The sequence below is a fragment of the Saccoglossus kowalevskii genome, chromosome 16 (genome assembly GCF_978046115.1).
Source record: "Saccoglossus kowalevskii chromosome 16, keSacKowa6.1, whole genome shotgun sequence".
In the NCBI taxonomy this organism is placed as follows: domain Eukaryota; kingdom Metazoa; phylum Hemichordata; class Enteropneusta; family Harrimaniidae; genus Saccoglossus; species Saccoglossus kowalevskii.
In genome coordinates this window covers 1,027,961-1,051,519 of record NC_140656.1, presented here as the reverse complement: position 1 = coordinate 1,051,519, position 23,559 = coordinate 1,027,961, and the positions used below count along the sequence as shown (strand labels likewise).

Genomic DNA, 23,559 nt, shown 5'->3' with positions numbered 1-23,559 from the left:
TATGTTAATGCCGGCAGAATCCGAAGTTTTTCGAATGGTAGTGATCATAAAAATTACATTGCAGAAGTTAAGCGATGATGTAGCACGATGTGTTGGCATCAATTTCAGTTGAAAACTGCATGATGGTTCCCAAAATAGCAATTTTTAAAAGGTAAAATAGGTCTTGAAATAAGAGTTTTTACATGATTCGCGATGATAACAGTGTATTTTACCAAATTTCGCAATAAACTTGTTTTTTTCTCTTGAGTAGCGTAAACTGATCATGAACTCAACTTTGACCAGGTTAAATCGAGGTGGAATTGATTTTGAAAGAATTTTAGATTTCAAAATCTAAAGACTGTGTCTATCGCAGAAAGTATTTACTTACAAACAAAGAGGTGTTAATTTGACTAGCCGCTATGTATCATGTGACTAGGTCTATTGTTTACAAATTATAATCCACGACTGGCAGGATGTGTGTCAATCGGTACATAATAACAATAGGACAATAGTTCTAGTCGGAAACGTTGTGGTCACTAATTCTGAATGCCGGTCGGGCCAACCAGCGTGGTGAACTAACCTTTTGTACATCTGATATTGGCATGTCAAATATGAAATCAAGCGCAGAGGTGGGAACACATAGCGCCGAGGTCCCAAGTAAAGCGCAGAGATTCACAAGTATAGCGCTGCGAACCTTGGTGCTAAAAAGCCCTGGGGAGAACCCTGATCGTCAAACCAATACATCTGTATATCTATGACATGATGTATAATGAATATTTTAAATTTGAACATAATCAGTCAAAGCAAGTCAGAGATATGGCACGAGAACCACATTAATTAAAACAAAATGGCCACCAGTCGGCCATTTTGAATCTTCTCTGAAAAACAAATTATTTGCATCAAAGTTCCAAAATGTCTAATGTATATACCAAGTTTGAACAAAATCCAGCTGTAAACAGCCGAGAAATGCTTGATTTTGATGATTTTTTAGCACAAAAAAGGCCGCCATTCGGTCATCAGATCAGATCGTGAAACAAATAATATCATGTGTGAAGTTTGATTATGATTGGTCCAGGCATTTCTAAGATACAGATAAGTATTTTTACAACAAAAATCACCGCCAGTCAGCCATCTTTGATCCAATCAAGTTATCTTCTCATGTGCATACACTGTATGTATCAGACTACATGTAGGTTTATGCAAGGTTTGAAGAAAATTGGTCAAGACATGTCTGAGATACAGTTCTGGATGTTATTGTTATTTCGTGATTCATCAAAACAGAAAGGCTGCTAATAGCACCACCTACGCATGTAGTGCGCCATCACAGGTCACGTTCGAATCGCAGTAAAATGCTTGTTTATGATAGGCAGCCATGATGAAATCTACGAGCACATTTCTACGCAGCGTCTACTGCTTTAGAGACCCAACGATGTAAGTCTACAATCTTCTGAACGTTTATTTGAGACCTGTATGTTATATTGTGTTACTGGAAATGTGTGATATTTCTACAGTCATTCATGAAGTGAGATCGTTGCCTCGTAGATACAAATAGTTTCACAGTTAATTTCACAGCGTCTGTATTGCTTTTATGTTATAGAATTTTAATTTTAAATAAATCTGATCAAAACCGATACACTGAAGGGATAATTATTTGAGCGTGATTGACACTAGTATGGATATAATAGAGGCAGTTTGACCCCAGAACACTAACCCATATAAGTCCTTGGTTTCAGACTTCACCTGAATGGGGACTAATAATTACGTAAGGCAATGTATTGCATTTTATAACTAATATTTTATTGCAGTCAACCAATAGAAACTATTTCTAAGGATGAAATAAATTAATTATTGTATGAACTCACCCTTTGCAATAATCTGTATTCATACTCTTCAATGATTTGTCTAACTTCCTTGGTGGCTTCACCATTATATTCCACCAAAGAAGGTAATACATGAATGGCTATATACTGCTCACATATCTGCATGTACAAACAGAACGTGGATTAAACAGAGTCTGTAAATGGACTTTACTGTAGTGAAATGTTAAAATACATCAAGACTTAGTTTGAAATTTAGACATAAAAATTTCCTAAACATGTAAGTACATATACCATATTTGCTTTAGAAACACACTTCCAATGAAAGTACACATTACATTCACTGTATATATATGACTTTGTGAATACTGCCAGAGTAGCATTAATCCTTGCATGTGCCTCAGATTGATACAAAACTCTGGCAGTAATCACATATCATGGGATTATACATGTATAGTATATAAACATTATACAATACTGCTATATTGAAAAAAAAAGTTGAAACACAAAGTTATAGATGCACATAAAAATATCACCCCTAAAAATGTAGCTCATCGTTTTATGGCAACATTTTTTTTATTTGGTGAAACAGTCAATAGAATGCACCACTTATCCAACCTTTTATTTTATTACATGTACACATTGAAACAGTCAATATGATAGGACTATATATTTTACATAATATCTGATATTATTACAGAGCTTCACATCCAAACATGATACATTCAATATGCCATTGACTAAAAGGTTGTTTGAAAACGAGTTCCTGTTATCATTTCAACCAAAGGTGTTAATTTCGTAAGCTAACATCATGCATTATGCTATTACCCGATTTGAAGGACTTATTGAATCATATTCAATGCTCACATGAAAAACATTACAAAACATGGACACGCATACCTTTTTTAACGCAATGTTGTCGGTCAACAATCATTTCATTACGACGATATAGTTCAGTGAACATTTTTTGCGAGATCTTTCAATTTAATTATTTTGAGACACATTTGTACTTTGACGAGAACGTCATATATTGAATTTGATAAGCATTCGCATATTCAAAGCATATTGTCGGGGCATTATTTGTTGACAAGCCCCTCAAATGAACCCTATTATTATCATGACCACCCAGGCCTGTCACATTCATTAATAAACTAATCTAGGTCAGTACCCACAGCTTGGTTCATCTTGCCATCGACAATGGGGTGAAAATCATCCATTTTCCCTTCTCGTAACATTTCACATTGAACAAACAACTCAGGATTAACACCTTGCATTTGCATAAAACCATGACTTATAGTCATTTTGAGTAGTCAAAACAACTGTCTGAGACATGCTTTCCCATAGCTTTTACGCAGAAATCACCTGACATCGCTCCAAACTTGTAAATTAACATCGAAATTGTATCGCGGATATATTCATGTTTGTGTACGACATGAAAATAACGCATCACAGTTGTTAAGATTTTCAAAAGGAGTGATTTTTGCGGAGCACCCCGAAGCAATGTTTCACGCTTGAGTGTCATTAGCATACTGAAAAACTGGCGGCCATCTTTCCTTTTATATATCCAGACCCGCAGTTTAAGGTAGCGAGACTATTATTTGTGTTGAAAATTACGATTTTCACATTTATTTATTAATTGATGAAATGCACTATAAACTTTCATGTGATAAAGTCAACATAACATAGAATGTCATGTAAGTTGGTTAAAATGTAGATTTTCTGAAGGGAAGCAAGGCAGCCTCAGTAGTGTTTTCCAAAATCAACAACACAGGTTTAATCTGTGTGCATATAATTTTCAAAGATAAACTCAAGACAAAGCAATGTTAGGATGTGTTATCAGTAGCTATCTGACACACAATTAGTGTTTCCAAACATTTGAGTGGTTTGTCTCTGCCCCTATTTGTTTCACAGATTAGTCATTTGCATATGAATGTGTCAGACACAAGGTCACAAAGCCACTGAAAAAAATCATTGATTTTGGTGTTTTCATATGCCGAATTTATCCAATTATAGCTATCCCATTCCTTTATTTTTTTGGTTTCCAATAGCCTTACACATTTGGATGTCCCTACACATGTTAAAACAGACCTTGATGGGAAAACAAATTGATTGTGCCGATAAACAAGCATGAAAATCTTTGCTGTTCCTTCATGGACGTTTTCTAGGAGTTTATGTTTTTCAAAATACAAGGTCTTTAACAAAAAATAACGTATACTTATTGTCGTCAGATAAACACCAAATTTCCACAGTTTTAAGGTGACAGTGAGTGGAACTTGAATGTGTCCAGACAAACTATTTCATCGATTATTTACCAACGAGTTGTGGTTTGAGTTGGGGGCAATGCGACTAAAACAGTAATTGAAATTCAGCACACTATTTTTTTAAAACGCGTTGCTTGATTAAAACTGACCAGACACATTTAATTTACCAGACTATTGAACAACTAGGAAAAGTGAAAAAAATACTTCTTATCGCCAGCATAAATGCGTAATTATTTTTTTTACAGAAAAAGTAATTTTTCACCTTTGGTTGAGTAACGCGTCATAGAATGCAGATACGGGCATGCAAAATACACTTGTGAAAAGCTTGAAGTCTGGCAATTCTAAAAATATATACTTTCCTGGGTCTATTTGTAGTCATTTAGTTACAATTAGAAGATGAAAACAAGTATGCAAATAATAGTCCCGCTACCTTAAGGCAACCATTCGATGATGCCTGAACCTTAAACCAGCTCTAATGTATATGCCCTTCCGAATAACAATATGTGTACTGAAATATATAAATATATTTAAATGTATAGTTAAACTGGAGGGAGGGGAGCTAGAGGGGCATGGTTAGGATTAGAGTTACGATGATTGGGCCCTAAGGAACTGTTTTATCATTAAATGAATCCTCCGATATATTTAAACACCGACATGGTATATAAACAGTTGCGGGCGGAGTTTATTATTCAACAACAGTGAATAAAAGCTCCACAAAAACAAGATAAAGAGTGATTTTGCATTATATTTTCTATTTTTCAAACGTGAGTGGCGCTATGAATGTTCGGGGAAGCCATGTGAGGTCATGGAAGATAATACATGTAGGGCAAATTCGTGAATGAATGTGTTTCGTTTCACCTGGGTCTGAGATGATGCAAGGACAATCAACATAAATATTATTTGAATATACATGTAATCAGACAAGCCAGCAGATTCCAGAAGCCAGATTCCAACAAGCCGCATCATCACTAGACCGATCATCACCATAAATGAATTGTTTATTTCACTTTACACAGCTCAGATCAGTAACTATACACATAAACAAAAGATTATGACTATCTACATTTAATGAATGATTGACAGTTGCTGTCGTTGCATAATCAGTCAAATTAGAATACTAAGCACCGCCCAGCCCATGGGTCGTAAATGTCAGCCTTTAAGGTAACAAGAGGGGAAAGAGGACTAATAGTTTCATTGTAATTAGGACTTTCCCCACCTTTTATAAGGCATGCAGCTAAGGCGATTGTATGTTTTCAGGAAGCTGAAGTGGTGTTCTCACTGGACGAAATAAGTCGTTGTCACAACGCCTTTTATTTGAGAACGTTGTTAAAATGTATGTGTGTACAGAATACGTCGTTGTGGCGTCTGTGTTTTTGACACTGTCGTGAAGGGGTGTACCAGATCCTAAACGCCATTGTCTCACTGGCTTTTGCACAACGCAATGTGTCGTGTGAACACAATACATCGGCCAACCGCCCTCTATCCCCAACTTATTTATGCTTGTCATTACACAAGATGGCGTCAGAGGTTACAGGTCGACTGTCGAACTGGTCAGACAAAGAAACAAGATTACTGATATATGTATGGATGCTTTAGTATATGCTGTGATTGCAGAAAAAGCGACTGAAAAGGGATTGGACAGGACATCATTACAATGTCAACGGAAGATCAAAACTTTGTGTATAAAGTATAGCATGAGTACAGTGAAGTGACTGAGCACAACAACAGAAGCGATAGAGATCCGAAAACTATGCCATTTTTGGATGAACTTTGCGAAATATTAGGTGGAAGGCCAGCATTCAATCCTCAAACACCGGTGTTTTTACTATTAAAGTGAGAACGCGAGCAGACAATTCAGCAGATTATCTAATATTTGCATACAAAAAACAGCAGCGTTTTCAGACATGTGAGAACGTAGCTTGAGATACAGGAGATTATGATCATGTTGATAATTGCTCTCGAGATTAAGTTACAAACATTCCTGTGAACCTACTAATAATTAGTCGTTTCTCGTTGTTCGTTCTTTCTATGAGATATTTTTAGTGTTGCTTTATAAACATAAGTTAATAACATAGTTAAACTCTGGTGACCTTGCCCTTTGTTATATAATATTCCCTTTATCATAGTTTGTTTCCATAGGAATATGCATTTTCATAATTAATTTTGAATACAAAAAAGTTTTGGGGTTGAAACAACAGTGGGGAATCGGTTTACCGAATGTCCTTGATAGATGTAAATATCTTACAAAAACATTGGTGCCTAATTTGTTTAATTATTTTAAGGAACATAATTTCCAGCTTTATTCAAAGTAATTCTGATTTTTTAGTATAAAAACAAATGTCGCATCTCAGAAAAGAAGTACTCCATTTAGGGAAGACTTTATACTGATGAATACGGTGACCAAGTTTGAGGTTTGGACTAGAATTAGTAAAGTTATTGTGCACACAATGACAATTATTAATGACAACAACAACGCCGCTAGAAGAAATGTTTCCCTCAATCACAGTCCCTCTATCCCCGGTCTGGAAACGACTAGCGTTCTTTTGTTTCGAGCCGCGGTGTGGGTAAACAAACCGTTCACACCCGGGCCGAAGGAGTCAGGAAGTCAGACAGATTACAATACCGTCAAAATATTCATTAAAATCGGAAAATTTACCGTCATGCAAAGCGATACCTCATTGTATGACTTCACTTTCACTTTAAATTCGGGCAACCACAACGTAAACAAACATGTAAACAAAATTATCACTATAAAATTTGGGTTTTTTGAACCCTGATACGCATTACAACCAGCCTACCAACTCATAAACATCCAGTCCCTGCAATGCAAAGATTAATATCGGGAATTATGTTCATTTCCTAGTTTTTATAAGGAAAAAACTTTGCGTGCTAACATGCTAACATCGCTAAACAAATCTTGTCAAAATGGTGTCGTTCATGTTAACGTAGTCGATCGAAAAACCTGTGATATTTCTGATTCTTCGGGGGTTAATATTAACAGTTCAAGTCAACTATACAACAACTAATGACTTTATTCTATGCAAAAGTATATAACAATGCTTCAATGTTTGTATATAAATGATTTTTTTTAGTACAGAATTGAGTATATTGTCATTTCAAAACGTCGTCATTTGCATTTACGATATAAAAAGCATCCATAAAAGTCGCTCAATTTAACATTAGGTAATAAAATGCGGTGTGACAAATAACAAATCAGCCCACCAATTTTTAATGATATGTTTCGATCATAAAATGTCAAAATCGAAGACAAATATTGGTTTCGCGCCGAGAAGTATGGTAAATAAAATAGAGTTCATTTCAATAACCCCAAAACCAAAAACGACAAATATCTAGGTAAAGGTATGACAATTTTTTGCGAAAATGTCTCGCTGCAAGTAAAATAGATGAATTAAAGAACTACTCGCCGGCTAAAATATGACCTTATACAGATATCCTGATTAAAAAATTATGTGAAAAAGATTGAATTCTGGAATAAACAACTATACATACATAACACTGACGATGTCAAAAATAGTGGCCGGGATAGAGGGACTGTGCCTCAATATACCTTTCATGACACGCCATTTATACACGGCGGAGTGTGAGTGACTTTAAAACCATGTATAAAGGGAGTGTCATTTTATAACCAGCTTCTAACATGACAACAATTTGCAACAATTTATTCAATATTATTTTTGTTTTGCTTTACAGTCAATCAAGATCAGCTGACAAAGCCATATTCTAACTAACTTCTCTCAATTTATACAGAGAATATAAATTGTGAATCCAGCGATCTGATTGGTGGAGGGCGCATAGCCATGTTAGAAAATAATGATCTTTGAAACTAGGTTTTGGAATTTGTATGTGCCTCATTCATGTACATGTAGTTCTGGAGACAGTCAGTCAAACTTTATGAACTCAATTTTATGAATGTATCCATGATCTTTTGGCCAGAACCCAAAGTCAACAGAACGTCTTCTCACAAAAGTTAAGAATGTTAGTGTGGGGGAAAACAGAGGTGTTAATCCAAAAATTCACTGTCTTTTCCTGTTTGCGATTGGTCATGGCAACGTTTGGGAGATTGTGATGTAGCTCCGACTGTGAGAATGACAGAGGTATCCTGAAAAACAATGAATAACCTTTGTTTTCTTACAAAACTATTATTTGATAGCTTATAATCATCACCATGGAAACCAACATTATTGTTTCACACCCTGGCTTTCAACTATAAAGACAATACTTATTTGGCAGCTTTTTGTTACGTAACCATTTCAATTTCTAAGTGGAATTAATAAATTGTATGGGGCAGAATAACGTAACTGACAGTTTTATCACGCGCATATCTTGCGACTTTGTACAATGTACCACAGCTAAGACACTTACGTCTTTGCTACATTAATTATGTCTTAAGTTCCGTGCCTCCTTGTGTTTACTAAGACTATACATGACAAACATGAATATATACAGGTTCTGCCATAGATATTCAATATAGTGTATACAAAGTCTGAAACTAACAACGTAATATAAACCTGAGAAATATGACAAGAATGTAAATATATACTCACATTTACGATGTTAGATTCGATGAGAAGAACTTCTAATTTCGGAAACTGTGTCACGAAGTCCACGGACCTCAATACATTTTTAGAACAATTCAGTTTTCGTAATTTGGGGAGTGTGAGGTCCACGGGAAATCCCTTCAAATCGTTGTCACTGACGTTTAACTCCTCTAGCTGGGAGAGCGACAATAGAACTTTTAAGTCTTTGGTTTTCAGTTCAAGACCGGAAATATCCAAACACGTTACCTCACTTAGAGTAGGTGCACCACTGATATTCAGTATCTTTTCCATTGACAGAGAGCCATTTCCGTTCATAGATGACATTTTGTTGCGGATCAGAGGGTGAGTAAGCGATGATAAACAGCCTATAAAGTGAATGTTACAACGCGACATATGTACAAGCACGAACACGTGTTGATACTATTACACATGTCTGCACATGTAGTCGGTAGAGTTTTAAGACGAGAAAAAACAACACCGGAATGAGGGGTAATTGTCTTGATTGCCTGCAAATGAAACAAATGCCCGCCAACATCGGTACATTGCTACCCACCACCACCATTCAAGCTGATACCCGGTAATCCGTCTGTCGTACTTGCACTGCAGAAGTCGCTGATCGATTAAACACAACACCAAACACGGAAGTACTATTCACCTTGTCAATCTAACGCATGCGCACCACTTAGTTCAAGGTTAAGGGAAAGTTCGTATGTCCACCAACATGTCAAGACCATTTCTGATAGTTTTTTTAGTTTACACGTCTGTAATTTCTAGTAATTACGCCACCAAACCAATAGAGTCTAGGATATCGAGTGTGATACTCGATGAAAAATCAGAAAAATTAGTTGTGGTTGACCAAGATGTGAAAAATGCTGTTGCAAGAGCGAATTTTACAGACGATATTTCCCAAACAGGGTAAGTGACAGATGAGCAATGCGGGTCCGTGGTTTGGTAGTTTAACTGATTTGATGATCGGTGTTACGATCCACATGTGTTGGTGAAAGTAGTAGCGAGTACATTACAACAGTACCACACGAAACATAAAAATAATGCCGATTTCTCTAAATAAATTACTAGCAAGATAGGTAGGCGGAAGAGGAAGTGATTTGAGATTTATTTATTGAACACAACACTGGAGCGATAAGTATAGTCTGGTCCCTAAAGCTGAATTTCAGAAAACCAAATAAGGGTAACCCCCTCACTGGATAGTGACATAAAATTAAAAATGTAGATAATAATAAAGATTTAATCTGGAAGAGATTTTCTTTTTTCCAATACTGTTTGTATGTAGTGTATTACTCCAAGTACTAGTATACATTGCTTGTTTGTGTTGTTCATAATATATATGAACCTTTGTCTACTGCTGACTGAATCAAATTTCTCCATATGAGAAAACAAGGAGTACAGATGTCGCCGTTCAACTGTATATAGTGGACATTGTGTGATAAAATGAATTTCATCTTCAATTGCTGTACAGTTGGGACATTTTCTGTCATCTATTTTTGTTTTTGGTCTTGTGTGGTTGCCTGTTTCTATGTGTAATTTGTGTCTTTTTCTTCAAAACTGTTTCTTCTCCCCCCATCCCCCTCTGATTAGAGGATATCCTCGCAGTCACTATTGCAGGTGGAAGTTTGCCTGATAGTGCCGGCAATGGCGAGGCGGTGCCCCTAGAGCTTGTTGCTCCTATGGGGCCTGTTGCAGGTCTTTCTGTGGATTCCCCCCTCGCAGGGTGCCGGGTTTGCCTCTGAGATTTGGGTTTTGGTTGAGGGCCTGTCAGGACAGATTGTGTCCCTTGCAGGTCGGGTAGACCAAATGCAGGTGGAGTGGGTTGCCTCCACTGCAGTTGCCCCTCGCTCAGCAAATCGGAAGAAGCACAACAACAAGCAGTATTCACATTCAAGGGATGCCTCCTCCCAGGATCCCTCCTGATCCTAGCCCAGACTTTCCCATCGTCTTTGAAAGCAGCAGCCATCAGAGGTGTCTCGGACATGCCCTTGCTCTGACAGCTCACTTTTTTAAAGTTAAGGGAGATTAGGCGATATCTGATTCAGTGGGTGCAACCTCAGAGTCTGTGAGCAACGCCAAGGCTGTGATGTGGAGAACATCGATCCTATGGTGTTGATGGGTGCACATTGGTCTCCTGTGGAACAGCGCTACCTGATCGATGTGGTGTCTGATACCGGCGCCAGCAGAGTCTGGAGCCAAATCTTATGCCCCGACCGAATCCCTCGGTTCTTTCCCCCAACTCGAGTACCACGAATTTTGGTTCGGTGGGCTGGGCAAAGGGGGATGGTCACATTCATGGAATCTTTTGGCAGTTCAGTCGGAAATAATCCACAATGCCCGGAAAGCAGAGTTGCGACCTGTTTTTGGCTGTTTTCAGCGAACTGAGTCACGGGGTGCGTCACTGCCTCAGTTGCGCAGACGAGACCTCCTCCACCCACTTTGATTATAAGATGGAGGGAGCAGTCTTGGTGCTTCGGGATACCACCGACCAGTTGGTACAGGTGAAACCTGCAAGCCACTCTGGCTGCTGTGGAAAGAACCCCAAGCTGAGAAAACGTAACTACTGTCGGCACCCACTGGCCAGAAGCAGCCAGGAAGCAAGCGTCCCTGCTCTTCCGAGGGAGGGAAGAGTGGCGGCATGCCTCCCAGGAAGAAGGGATCAGGTGGTGTTCCCCCCTCTTCCTCAGGTGGTCGCCCACCCAGCTCGCAGGGGAAGCAAGTTTGACGCTTCTGCCTGTGACCGTGGGGGGGGGGGGCATACTGTATGTTCGAGCCTCAGGGGGTCTCACCTCCGCGGAGGAGAGATCACCCCTGTTGTAGTACCGCTGAACCCATGGCCACATATCTCTGTCACAGATTGCATTGATGTATTCTGGCTTGGAGTCATCATGTATCCGACCCCTGGACTCTACAGGTGGTGATACACGGTTAAAAGATCCCACTGCGGTCTCCACCTCTCCTGTCAACAGCCACCACGTTGGAAGCGCTGCCAGGAAATACCCCAAAGCGGGAACAATTCGACAGGAGGTAGACAGTTTGCTGACAAGGGCGCTATACACAGGATGCAGGACTTGGCAGTAGGTTTGGGCTTCTACTCACAAGTGATTGTAGTTCCAAATGCTACAAATGGTACGCTTGATTTCGCATGGAAACACCAAGCACTGTTTTACTTTCTGTGCACCATTTTTGACTGGTTAGCCTCGCTAGACTTAATTTCGTCCATTTGGGCCAAGTATTCAAGTACAGGGTACTCCCCTTCACTACACCAGTCGAGCTTCCTAGCAAATCAAGAAAAGTCCCATCAACACCCAACACAGCAGTTGGAGTTCAACATGGAGGCAGGCTTGCTACGGCCATCACAGGCTTGTTGCCTAGCACTAAGGAACCTACATGTAGCCGGACATCTAGTCAGCGTTCCTTCTGAGTCTCTCCAAGAATGATGATGTCAGTTTGCAGGGTAGTTCTCCAAGCTACTTTATGCAGCTGCCCAGTACAACACACTTTGTTGCAACTCTGGGCTCACCTACAGGAACTGCAGAGGCGAGTAACTCTCTTGGACCAATTGAGGGATGCCTTGCCATGGTGGACGGCAATTGCTAACCTCAGGCAGGAGTCCCCCTGGATCCACTTGACATGGCTATGATTCTGATAACAGATGCCTCCCTCACAGGTTGGGGAGCGCACATATTAGATAAACAAACCCGAGGAATATGGCCCCTGCATTTGATTCAGGGCCGCCATATCAATTTACATACTATCAACGTTTTTCTACAAATTTTTTTTGAATTCGTTTTCTTTTGTCCCTGTTTCATAGTCGACTGCAAGATGTTAGTGTTGAAGATCGAGAATTTCAAAGAAATTAAATTCGTAAGCGGAATTCGTTAATGGAATGCGTGTATGATTGAAGTGTACATGTAATACAGTATGCAAGAAACTGTTTTTATTTGCTATGAATGTGACTATTATGCAAATTATCTGTCTATTACTAGTATGGCTTTGGCTGATTAATTAAAACATGGTTTTCAAAACAATGACATGTGCTCTTGTTTTTAATTAACAAAAATGTTTTTTATACCTTATAAAAACATCAAATTTTCGTATCCAGTGTTCGATCTTTGTTGCATTAAAAAATACAAAAAAGTAAAATTTTGGCTTTCAAAGCAAAAAAACATATACAGCATCCTTAACTACTAAGTTATTCATACTTGGTACGTACAATGACAAATTGTAAAGGATTACTACAAAGCTGAAATATGTCGCACCTACAGTGGTTTAATCGCTTTGTAAACGATTGAAGTGAATCAGTAGAAGACAAGTGTAATGACAAGGTCACAATGGGTAATTCAAGACAGTGTCAAAATCACAATATGAAACCTGGTGAAAGACTTGTTAAAAGATATACAAATGCTTATAATATCTCCACTGTCACAGAAAAATATAAAGAAAATCAAGAACATTATTAAACAACAGTATACATTTTGTATTTCCTATAGGAAAGAAAATATGACAAATGAGAAAAACAAAACTAAGAACAAACACTAAATATATTTATTTAATAAAAAGTAGTGACAAAAATACAATTAAGCTATTCACAATTCTTCTATTTATATTTTTTATTTTTTTTTAATTTTATTATTATCGTCATATCAGTTTAATACATTACTTAAATAATAATGTTTTTATACACTGCAGAAGAACACTTTATACGGGTTCAACCGTATCAATTAATGATGCTGTCCATTTCTTACTTGCCTTTTCATAATTTAGTTGTAGTTCATTATTAATGGTTGTTTTGAGCTGGGACATAAAAAAAGCAAAATTCGTTCTTGGGTCTCATTTATTTTGGCACCATCTCTTAAAGAGGGAGTGCATGGCAATAGTTAGAATTTGGTCGATAATTAATATGTTTGTTTTGGTAATAAGTGTTCTCATGTTTAACATTACGTCAGTGCCAAAGTAGATAAAGATAAAACATCTGATTTTGCCCCAAAAATTCTGTACATCAATACAATTATAGAATATATAGAGACGAAACACTTATCACAAAATGGTGTGTTTCGTATTTTTCATTTGTACAGATTATATCCATTTGGCAAGATACAATGAATAAATTTAAATATAAAATTTGACAGTTTTCTGTCATAAGTAGTGTACATACATCTTTTTCCCAAATATGTTTCCAATATTCAGCTGGTATGTCATACTTGTTAGACCACATATATTCAACATAAGGTTTTTCAATTTTCAACATAAGGTTTTTCAATTTGTTCAATTTTGTTATCACAAAATGGTGTGTTTCGTATTTTTCATTTGTACAGATTATATCCATTTGGCAAGATACAATGAATAAATTTAAATATAAAATTTGACAGTTTTCTGTCATAAGTAGTGTACATACATCTTTTTCCTAAATATGTTTCCAATATTCAGCTGGTATGTCATACTTGTTAGACCACATATATTCAACATAAGGTTTTTCAATTTGTTGTTGAGTCAAATTTGTGTACACCAACTTTGAAGTTATATTCAAAAGCACTCCCAAGCAAACTCATCCATGGTTTCAGGGCATTACAAAGAATGTAATAATCATTTACCCAGTTAGTCTTGTTATATAAATGACGTAGAATCTTGTCCAGGTCTATTTCATTAGCAGTTATATCTTTCATATAGTTAATATTAGACTTAATCCAGTTAGAAATGAATTTATTTTCTTGATGATGTTTATAATAACTTTCTCTCTTTTACTATTTATTATACATTCATTTTATATACATATTGCTATTAATTGATGGAAGATTTTATTTCTGAGAATGAAATAAAAATATTATTATTCATTGAACATAATAGGACCATGATGCACATTATTTGTGTTTCAGATTGGATTCAAAACAATCAAATAGCAACCAATTTGTTTTATAATGCTGTTCTAAGATATATCTTTGACATTCCTTGATAATTTCATTTGACCAAGATGGCCAATTGGAGCTAGGCCATTTTAATACTATTCTAGAACTGGATCTCTGCTGTGTATGAGGAAATTTCATTCAAACTTGGTACACGCAAATTGTGGAATCTTGACACACATCATTTTATTTTTCAGTTCAGATTCAAAATGACAGACCATTATATATCCGAAATGACTTGAGTGATTACAGTTAAATTTGACATACATTTGTTTAAACCTAATCTGACTCATTTCACTTTCGTTTACTGTTTTACAAGTCCCACAATTAAAGTTTTCATGACAATTATTTGAAGTCCCATAACTGAGCAGTTATAATGTAATTTAATAGTACATTGATGTTATATCTTGTTAGGTGGTCATATCTAACTGTGTCAACTAATCCTGTTTATGATGACACAATTCAAGCATATGCAGCAGGTCTTGTTGAAGGGCATATCACTTCTACTAGGATATATCAACATTGGATAAACACAGTCTATGGCTTTTGTAAACATCCTTCAGATTACTGTAACAGATTGGAAGATTTTATCAAGACTAACATTGCATGGATGTCAGAAAAAATAGAGAATAATGCTAAAGATCCATATTGGCACCAGGTTGGTTACTAAACATATTACAATTGTCAGTTGAGGAAATCACATTCATTAATACTCTGAACACCATAAACATATTACAATTGTCAGTTGAGGAAATCACATTCATTAATACTCTGAACACCATAAACATATTACAATTGTCAGTTGAGGAAATCACATTCATTAATACTCTGAACACCATAAACATATTACAATTGTCAGTTGAGGAAATCACATTCAATTAATTATTAATACTCTGAACACCATAAACATATTACAATTGTCAGTTGAGGAAATCACATTCATTAATACTCTGAACACCATAAACATATTACAATTGTCAGTTGAGGAAATCACATTCATTAATACTCTGAACACCATAAACATGTTACAATTGTCAGTTGAGGAAATTGCATTCATTAATACTCTGAACACCATAAACATATTACAATTGTCAGTTGAGGAAATCACATTCATTAATACTCTGAACACCATAAACATGTTACAATTGTCAGTTGAGGAAATTGCATTCATTAATACTCTGAACACCATAAACATATTACAATTGTCAGTTGAGGAAATCACATTCAATTAATTATTAATACTCTGAACACCATAAACATATTACAATTGTCAGTTGAAGAAATCACATTCATTAATACTCTGAACACCATAAACATGTTACAATTGTCAGTTGAGGAAATTGCATTCATTAATACTCTGAACACCATAAACATATTACAATTGTCAGTTGAGGAAATCACATTCATTAATACTCTGAACACCATAAACATATTACAATTGTCAGTTGAGGAAATTGCATTCATTAATACTCTGAACACCATAAACATGTTACAATTGTCAGTTGAGGAAATTGCATTCATTAATACTCTGAACACCATAAACATATTACAATTGTCAGTTGAGGAAATCACATTCATTAATACTCTGAACACCATAAACATATTACAATTGTCAGTTGAGGAAATCACATTCATTAATACTCTGAACACCATAAACATATTACAATTGTCAGTTGAGGAAATCACATTCATTAATACTCTGAACACCATAAACATATTACAATTGTCAGTTGAGGAAATCACATTCATTAATACTCTGAACACCATAAACATATTACAATTGTCAGTTGAGGAAATCACATTCATTAATACTCTGAACACCATAAACATATTACAATTGTCAGTTGAGGAAATCACATTCATTAATACTCTGAACACCATAAACATATTACAATTGTCAGTTGAGGAAATCACATTCATTAATACTCTGAACACCATAAACATATTACAATTGTCAGTTGAGGAAATCACATTCATTAATACTCTGAACACCATAAACATGTTACAATTGTCAGTTGAGGAAATTGCATTCATTAATACTCTGAACACCATAAACATATTACAATTGTCAGTTGAGGAAATCACATTCATTAATACTCTGAACACCATAAACATATTACAATTGTCAGTTGAGGAAATCACATTCATTAATACTCTGAACACCATAAACATGTTACAATTGTCAGTTGAGGAAATTACATTCATAAATACTCTGAACACCATAAACATATTACAATTGTCAGTTGAGGAAATCACATTCATTAATACTCTGAACACCATAAACATATTACAATTGTCAGTTGAGGAAATCACATTCATTAATACTCTGAACACCATAAACATGTTACAATTGTCAGTTGAGGAAATTGCATTCATTAATTAATACTCTGAACATCTTTCTCAACAACATTTGGGTGCAACATGTTGCCTATTTGTATGTATTTTGTTTGATAATTTAGAAGGTGATCATATTTTTTGATTGGCAACATTTATAAAAAACATTATTTGGTTTAAAATTGTTGATTGTGACAAAAGTTGACATGAGAAGCAAATGGTGACAAATATAAATTAAAGAAATAAAGAAAAAATAAGACTCAAAATAAAAAGAATATTAAGTACTTAAATGAAAAAAGAAATCAACAAGTTAGCTTACTTTAGGACTTGATGGCGAGTGGGGAACTCTTTTTAATGTACTGTGACACTTGAATACACATATGTTCATCTGGAAGTAATAAATGAACTGTTTGTCCATTGATTTGGCTGTCAAAATGTTTTAGGCAATTACAAGTTGGATGTAATAGAAGATATAATTCTTGCTATAAAATCTATACATTTAATATATAATTGTAATTACCGGTAGTAATCTAGTTTATATCCACTTGAATTTCTGATTTATTAGCCAGATTCTCATGGTGGTAATCTCTGTGTGACCCTTCTGGCACCAGCCACTGTGCTGGTAAATCTGTGCTTCTACCTTCAGTTGCTGCATTTTATCCCCCATTCATCATTGCATAAACCAACACACTCACAGTGGTTTGTGTTTAACCCACCATGTGTCATTGCATAAACCAGCACACTCACAGTGGTTTGTGTTTAACCCACCATGTGTCCTTGCATAAACCAGCACACTCAGTGCTTTGTGTTTAACCCACCATGTGTCCTTGCATAAACCAGCACACTCACAGTGGTTTGTGTTTAACCCACCATGTGTCCTTGCATAAACCAGCACACTCACAGTGGTTTGTGTTTAACCTACCATGTGTCCTTGCATAAACCAGCACACTCATAGTGGTTTGTGTTTAACCCACCATGTGTCCTTGCATAAACCAGCACACTCACAGTGGTTTGTGTTTAACCCACCATGTGTCCTTGCATAAACCAGCACACTCACAGTGGTTTGTGTTTAACCCACCATGTGTCCTTGCATAAACCAGCACACTCGGTGCTTTGTGTTTAACCCACCCTGTGTCCTTGTATAAACCAGCACACTAACAGTGGTTTGTGTTTAACCCACCATGTGTCATTGCATAAACCAGCACACTCACACCATGTGTCCTTGCATAAACCAGCACACTCACAGTGGTTTGTGTTTAACCCACCATGTGTCCTTGCATAAACCAGCACACTCATAGTGTTTTGTGTTTAACCCACCATGTGTCCTTGCATAAACCAGCACACTCACAGTGGTTTGTGTTTAACCCACCATGTGTCCTTGCATAAACCAGCACACTCATAGTGGTTTGTGTTTAACCCACCATGTGTCCTTGCATAAACCAGCACACTCACAGTGGTTTGTGTTTAACCCACCATGTGTCCTTGCATAAACCAGCACACTCATAGTGGTTTGTGTTTAACCCACCATGTGTCCTTAGCATAAACCAGCACACTCACAGTGGTTTGTGTTTAACCCACCATGTGTCCTTGCATAAACCAGCACACTCGCAGTGGTTTCTGTTTATCCCACCCTGTGTCCTTGCATAAACCAGCACACTCACAGTGGTTTGTGTTTAACCCACCATGTGTCCTTGCATAAACCAGCACACTCACAGTGGTTTGTGTTTAACCCACCATGTGTCCTTGCATAAACCAACACACTCACAGTGGTTTGTGTTTAACCCACCATGTGTCCTTGCATAAACCAGCACACTCACAGTGGTTTGTGTTTAACCCACCATGTGTCATTGCATAAACCAGCACACTCACAGTGGTTTGTGTTTAACCCACCATGTGTCCTTGCATAAACCAGCACACTCGGTGCTTTGTGTTTAACCCACCCTGTGTCCTTGTATAAATAAACCAGCACACTCACAGTGGTTTGTGTTTAACCCACCATGTGTCCTTGCATAAACCAGCACACTCACAGTGGTTTGTGTTTAGCCCACCATGTCTCCTTCCATAAACCAGCACACTCAGTGGTTTGTGTTTAACCCACCATGTGTCCTTGCATAAACCAGCACACTTAGTGGTTTGTGTTTAACCACCATGTGTCCTTCCATAAACCAGCACACTCGGTGCTTTGTGTTTAACCCATCATGTGTCATTGCATAAACCAGCACACCCACAGTGGTTTGTGTTTAACCCACCATGTGTCCTTGCATAAACCAGCACACTCACAGTGGTTTGTGTTTAACCCACCATGTGTCCTTAGCATAAACCAGCACACTCACAGTGTTTTGTGTTTAACCCACCATGTGTCCTTGCATAAACCAGCACACTCTCAGTGGTTTGTGTTTAACCCACCATGTGTCCTTGCATAAACCAGCACACTCATAGTGTTTTGTGTTTAACCCACCATGTGTCCTTGCATAAACCAGCACACTCACAGTGGTTTGTGTTTAACCCACCATGTGTCTTTGCATAAACCAGCACACTCATAGTGGTTTGTGTTTAACCCACCATGTGTCCTTGCATAAACCAGCACACTCACAGTGGTTTGTGTTTAACCCACCATGTGTCCTTGCATAAACCAGCACACTCACAGTGGTTTGTGTTTAACCCACCATGTGTCCTTGCATAAACCAGCACACTCATAGTGGTTTGTGTTTAACCCACCATGTGTCCTTAGCATAAACCAGCACACTCACAGTGGTTTGTGTTTAACCCACCATGTGTCCTTGCATAAACCAGCACACTCACAGTGGTTTCTGTTTATCCCACCCTGTGTCCTTGCATAAACCAGCACACTCACAGTGGTTTGTGTTTAACCCACCATGTGTCCTTGCATAAACCAGCACACTCACAGTGGTTTGTGTTTAACCCACCATGTGTCCTTGCATAAACCAGCACACTCACAGTGGTTTGTGTTTAACCCACCATGTGTCCTTGCATAAACCAGCACACTCACAGTGGTTTGTGTTTAACCCACCATGTGTCATTGCATAAACCAGCACACTCACAGTGGTTTGTGTTTAGCCCACCATGTCTCCTTCCATAAACCAGCACACTCACAGTGGTTTGTGTTTAACCCACCATGTGTCCTTGCATAAACCAGCACACTCACAGTGGTTTGTGTTTAACCCACCATGTGTCCTTGCATAAACCAGCACACTCACAGTGGTTTGTGTTTAACCCACCATGTGTCATTGCATAAACCAGCACACTCACAGTGGTTTGTGTTTAACCCACCATGTGTCCTTGCATAAACCAGCACACTCGGTGCTTTGTGTTTAACCCACCCTGTGTCCTTGTATAAACCAGCACACTCACAGTGGTTTGTGTTTAACCCACCATGTGTCCTTGCATAAACCAACACACTCACAGTGGTTTGTGTTTAACCCACCATGTGTCCTTGCATAAACCAGCACACTCACAGTGGTTTGTGTTTAACCCACCATGTGTCATTGCATAAACCAGCACACCCACAGTGGTTTGTGTTTAACCCACCATGTGTCCTTGCATAAACCAGCACACTCACAGTGGTTTGTGTTTAACCCACCATGTGTCCTTAGCATAAACCAGCACACTCACAGTGTTTTGTGTTTAACCCACCATGTGTCCTTGCATAAACCAGCACACTCACAGTGGTTTGTGTTTAACCCACCATGTGTCCTTGCATAAACCAGCACACTCATAGTGTTTTGTGTTTAACCCACCATGTGTCCTTGCATAAACCAGCACACTCACAGTGGTTTGTGTTTAACCCACCATGTGTCCTTGCATAAACCAGCACACTCATAGTGGTTTGTGTTTAACCCACCATGTGTCCTTGCATAAACCAGCACACTCACAGTGGTTTGTGTTTAACCCACCATGTGTCCTTGCATAAACCAGCACACTCACAGTGGTTTGTGTTTAACCCACCATGTGTCCTTGCATAAACCAGCACACTCATAGTGGTTTGTGTTTAACCCACCATGTGTCCTTAGCATAAACCAGCACACTCACAGTGGTTTGTGTTTAACCCACCATGTGTCCTTGCATAAACCAGCACACTCACAGTGGTTTCTGTTTATCCCACCCTGTGTCCTTGCATAAACCAGCACACTCACAGTGGTTTGTGTTTAACCCACCATGTGTTCTTGCATAAACCAGCACACTCGCAGTGGTTTGTGTTTAACCCACCATGTGTCCTTGCATAAACCAGCACACTCACAGTGGTTTGTGTTTAACCCACCATGTGTCCTTGCATAAACCAGCACACTCACAGTGGTTTGTGTTTAACCCACCATGTGTCATTGCATAAACCAGCACACTCACAGTGGTTTGTGTTTAGCCCACCATGTCTCCTTCCATAAACCAGCACAACCACAGTGGTTTGTGTTTAACCCACCATGTGTCCTTGCATAAACCAGCACACTCACAGTGGTTTGTGTTTAACCCACCATGTGTCCTTGCATAAACCAGCACACTCACAGTGGTTTGTGTTTAACCCACCATGTGTCATTGCATAAACCAGCACACTCACAGTGGTTTGTGTTTAACCCACCATGTGTCCTTGCATAAACCAGCACACTCGGTGCTTTGTGTTTAACCCACCCTGTGTCCTTGTATGAACCAGCACACTCACAGTGGTTTGTGTTTAACCCATCATGTGTCCTTGCATAAACCAGCACACTCACAGTGGTTTGTGTTTAGCCCACCATGTCTCCTTCCATAAACCAGCACACTCAGTGGTTTGTGTTTAACCCACCATGTGTCCTTGCATAAACCAGCACACTTAGTGGTTTGTGTTTAACCACCATGTGTCCTTGCATAAACCAGCACACTCTGTGCTTTGTGTTTAACCCATCATGTGTCATTGCATAAACCAGCACACCCACAGTGGTTTGTGTTTAACCCACCATGTGTCCTTGCATAAACCAGCACACTCACAGTGGTTTGTGTTTAACCCACCATGTGTCCTTAGCATAAACCATCACACTCGGTGCTTTGTGTTTAACCCACCATGTGTCATTACATAAACCAGCACACTCACAGTGGTTTGTGTTTAACCCACCCTGTGTTCTTGTATAAACCAGCACACTCTCAGTAGTTTGTGTTTAACCCACCATGTGTCATTGCATAAACCAGCACACTTAGTGGTTTGTGTTTAACCCACCATGTATCCTTGCATAAACCAGCACACTTAGTGGTTTGTGTTTAACCCACCATGTATCCTTGCATAAACCAGCACACTCACAGTGGTTTGTGTTTAACCCACCATGCCTCCTTCCATAAACCAGCACACTCAGTGGTTTGTGTTTAACCCACCATGTGTCCTTGCATAAACCAGCACACTCGGTGCTTTGTGTTTAACCCACCATGTGTCCTTGCATAAACCAGCACACTTAGTGGTTTGTGTTTAACCCACCATGTATCCTTGCATAAACCAGCACACTCACAGTGGTTTGTGTTTAACCCACCATGTGTCCTTGCATAAACCAGCACACTTAGTGGTTTGTGTTTAACCCACCATGTATCCTTGCATAAACCAGCACACAGTGGTTTGTGTTTAACCCACCATGTATCCTTGCATAAACCAACACACTCAGTGGTTTGTTATTTGTAGGTGAACCTAACATTGTTGCAGTTAATGGGAATGGAGGATGGTTATCACAATAGTACAACAAAGATGAATCATACAATTCAATTGCAACCTTTTGGATTTCTGTAAGTTTATTCTATATTTGCAAACATGCAAGTAGAAAGCCAATCATATGGGCTAAGCCAGTGAAGACTAAACTTGTTCTGTTTTTGACTTCCATGTGCGAAGCACACAATGGGAGTCTTTGCAGTTAGTTTGTCTGTATGTATGTATGTGTGTGTGTGTGTATGTGTGCGTGTGTGTGTGTGTGGGTGTATGTGTGTCCGTCTTTTCCACTGATATCTCAAGAACCATACTTGATTTTTGATGAAACTTTGTGCATTGACGCTCTGGGCCAATGCGCAGATTTGATTAGGTTTTGGTAAAAATTCATGCATATTAATTACCTAATTTGCATGATAATTAGCTGATTTTTAGCTGTTCCTTGACTGTTCCACTGATTTCTAAAGAACCACTAATTGGATTTTGATGAAACTTAGCTCATAGATGCTCCAAATTAATGCGCAGATTTGATTAGTTTTGGGTAAAAATCTGTGCAATATTAATTACCTAATTTGCATAATGATTAATCAATTTTCGGCTTTTACACTGATATCTCAAGTACTAATCATCACATTTCAATAAAACTTAGTACATAGATGTCATAGGACACTGCACAAACCTGATAGTTTTTTGGGTAATATCAGTACGTATTAATTACCTAATTTGCATAATTAATTAATTTTCAGCTTTTGATATTTCAAGTAGTAAACATCACATTTCAATGACACTTGGTACATAGTTACTTAACGACTGTGCAGACCACTGATTTGTTTTTGGGTAAATATTTGTGCATATTAATTACCTAATTTGCATGATTAATTAATTTTCAGCTTTTGGTATTTCAAGTAGTAATCATCACATTTCAATGAATCGTGGTACATAGATGTCATAGGACACTGCACAGACCTGATATTTTTCAGGGTAATATCAGTACATATTAATTACCTAATTTGCATAATTAAATAATTT

The 23,559-nt window shown here is 37.9% G+C and overlaps 2 protein-coding genes across 3 annotated transcripts in view; one reads left to right on the top strand and one right to left on the bottom strand.

Moving 5' to 3' along the window:
- The window catches only part of LOC102801994 (leucine-rich repeat and WD repeat-containing protein 1-like), a 53,438-nt gene extending 44,289 nt beyond the window's left edge, over positions 1-9,149 (bottom strand). For both annotated transcript variants that reach the window (XM_085491566.1, XM_085491567.1), the window contains exons 1-2: positions 8,623-9,149; positions 1,842-1,958 (exon numbers count right to left, since the gene is read on the bottom strand). In XM_085491566.1, the coding sequence (XP_085347692.1) occupies positions 1,842-1,958; positions 8,623-9,009 (504 nt within the window). In that variant the 5' untranslated portion in view covers positions 9,010-9,149. The remainder of the gene's footprint in view (positions 1-1,841; positions 1,959-8,622) is intronic.
- A 97-nt stretch (positions 9,150-9,246) lies between these two features.
- LOC100367810 (putative aminopeptidase PLBD2) overlaps positions 9,247-23,559 on the top strand; it is a 48,926-nt gene continuing 34,613 nt past the window's right edge. Inside the window, exons 1-3 of the mRNA XM_085491568.1 lie at positions 9,247-9,531; positions 14,940-15,183; positions 22,513-22,613. Coding sequence (XP_085347694.1) covers positions 9,326-9,531; positions 14,940-15,183; positions 22,513-22,613 — 551 coding nt within the window. The 5' untranslated portion in view covers positions 9,247-9,325. The remainder of the gene's footprint in view (positions 9,532-14,939; positions 15,184-22,512; positions 22,614-23,559) is intronic.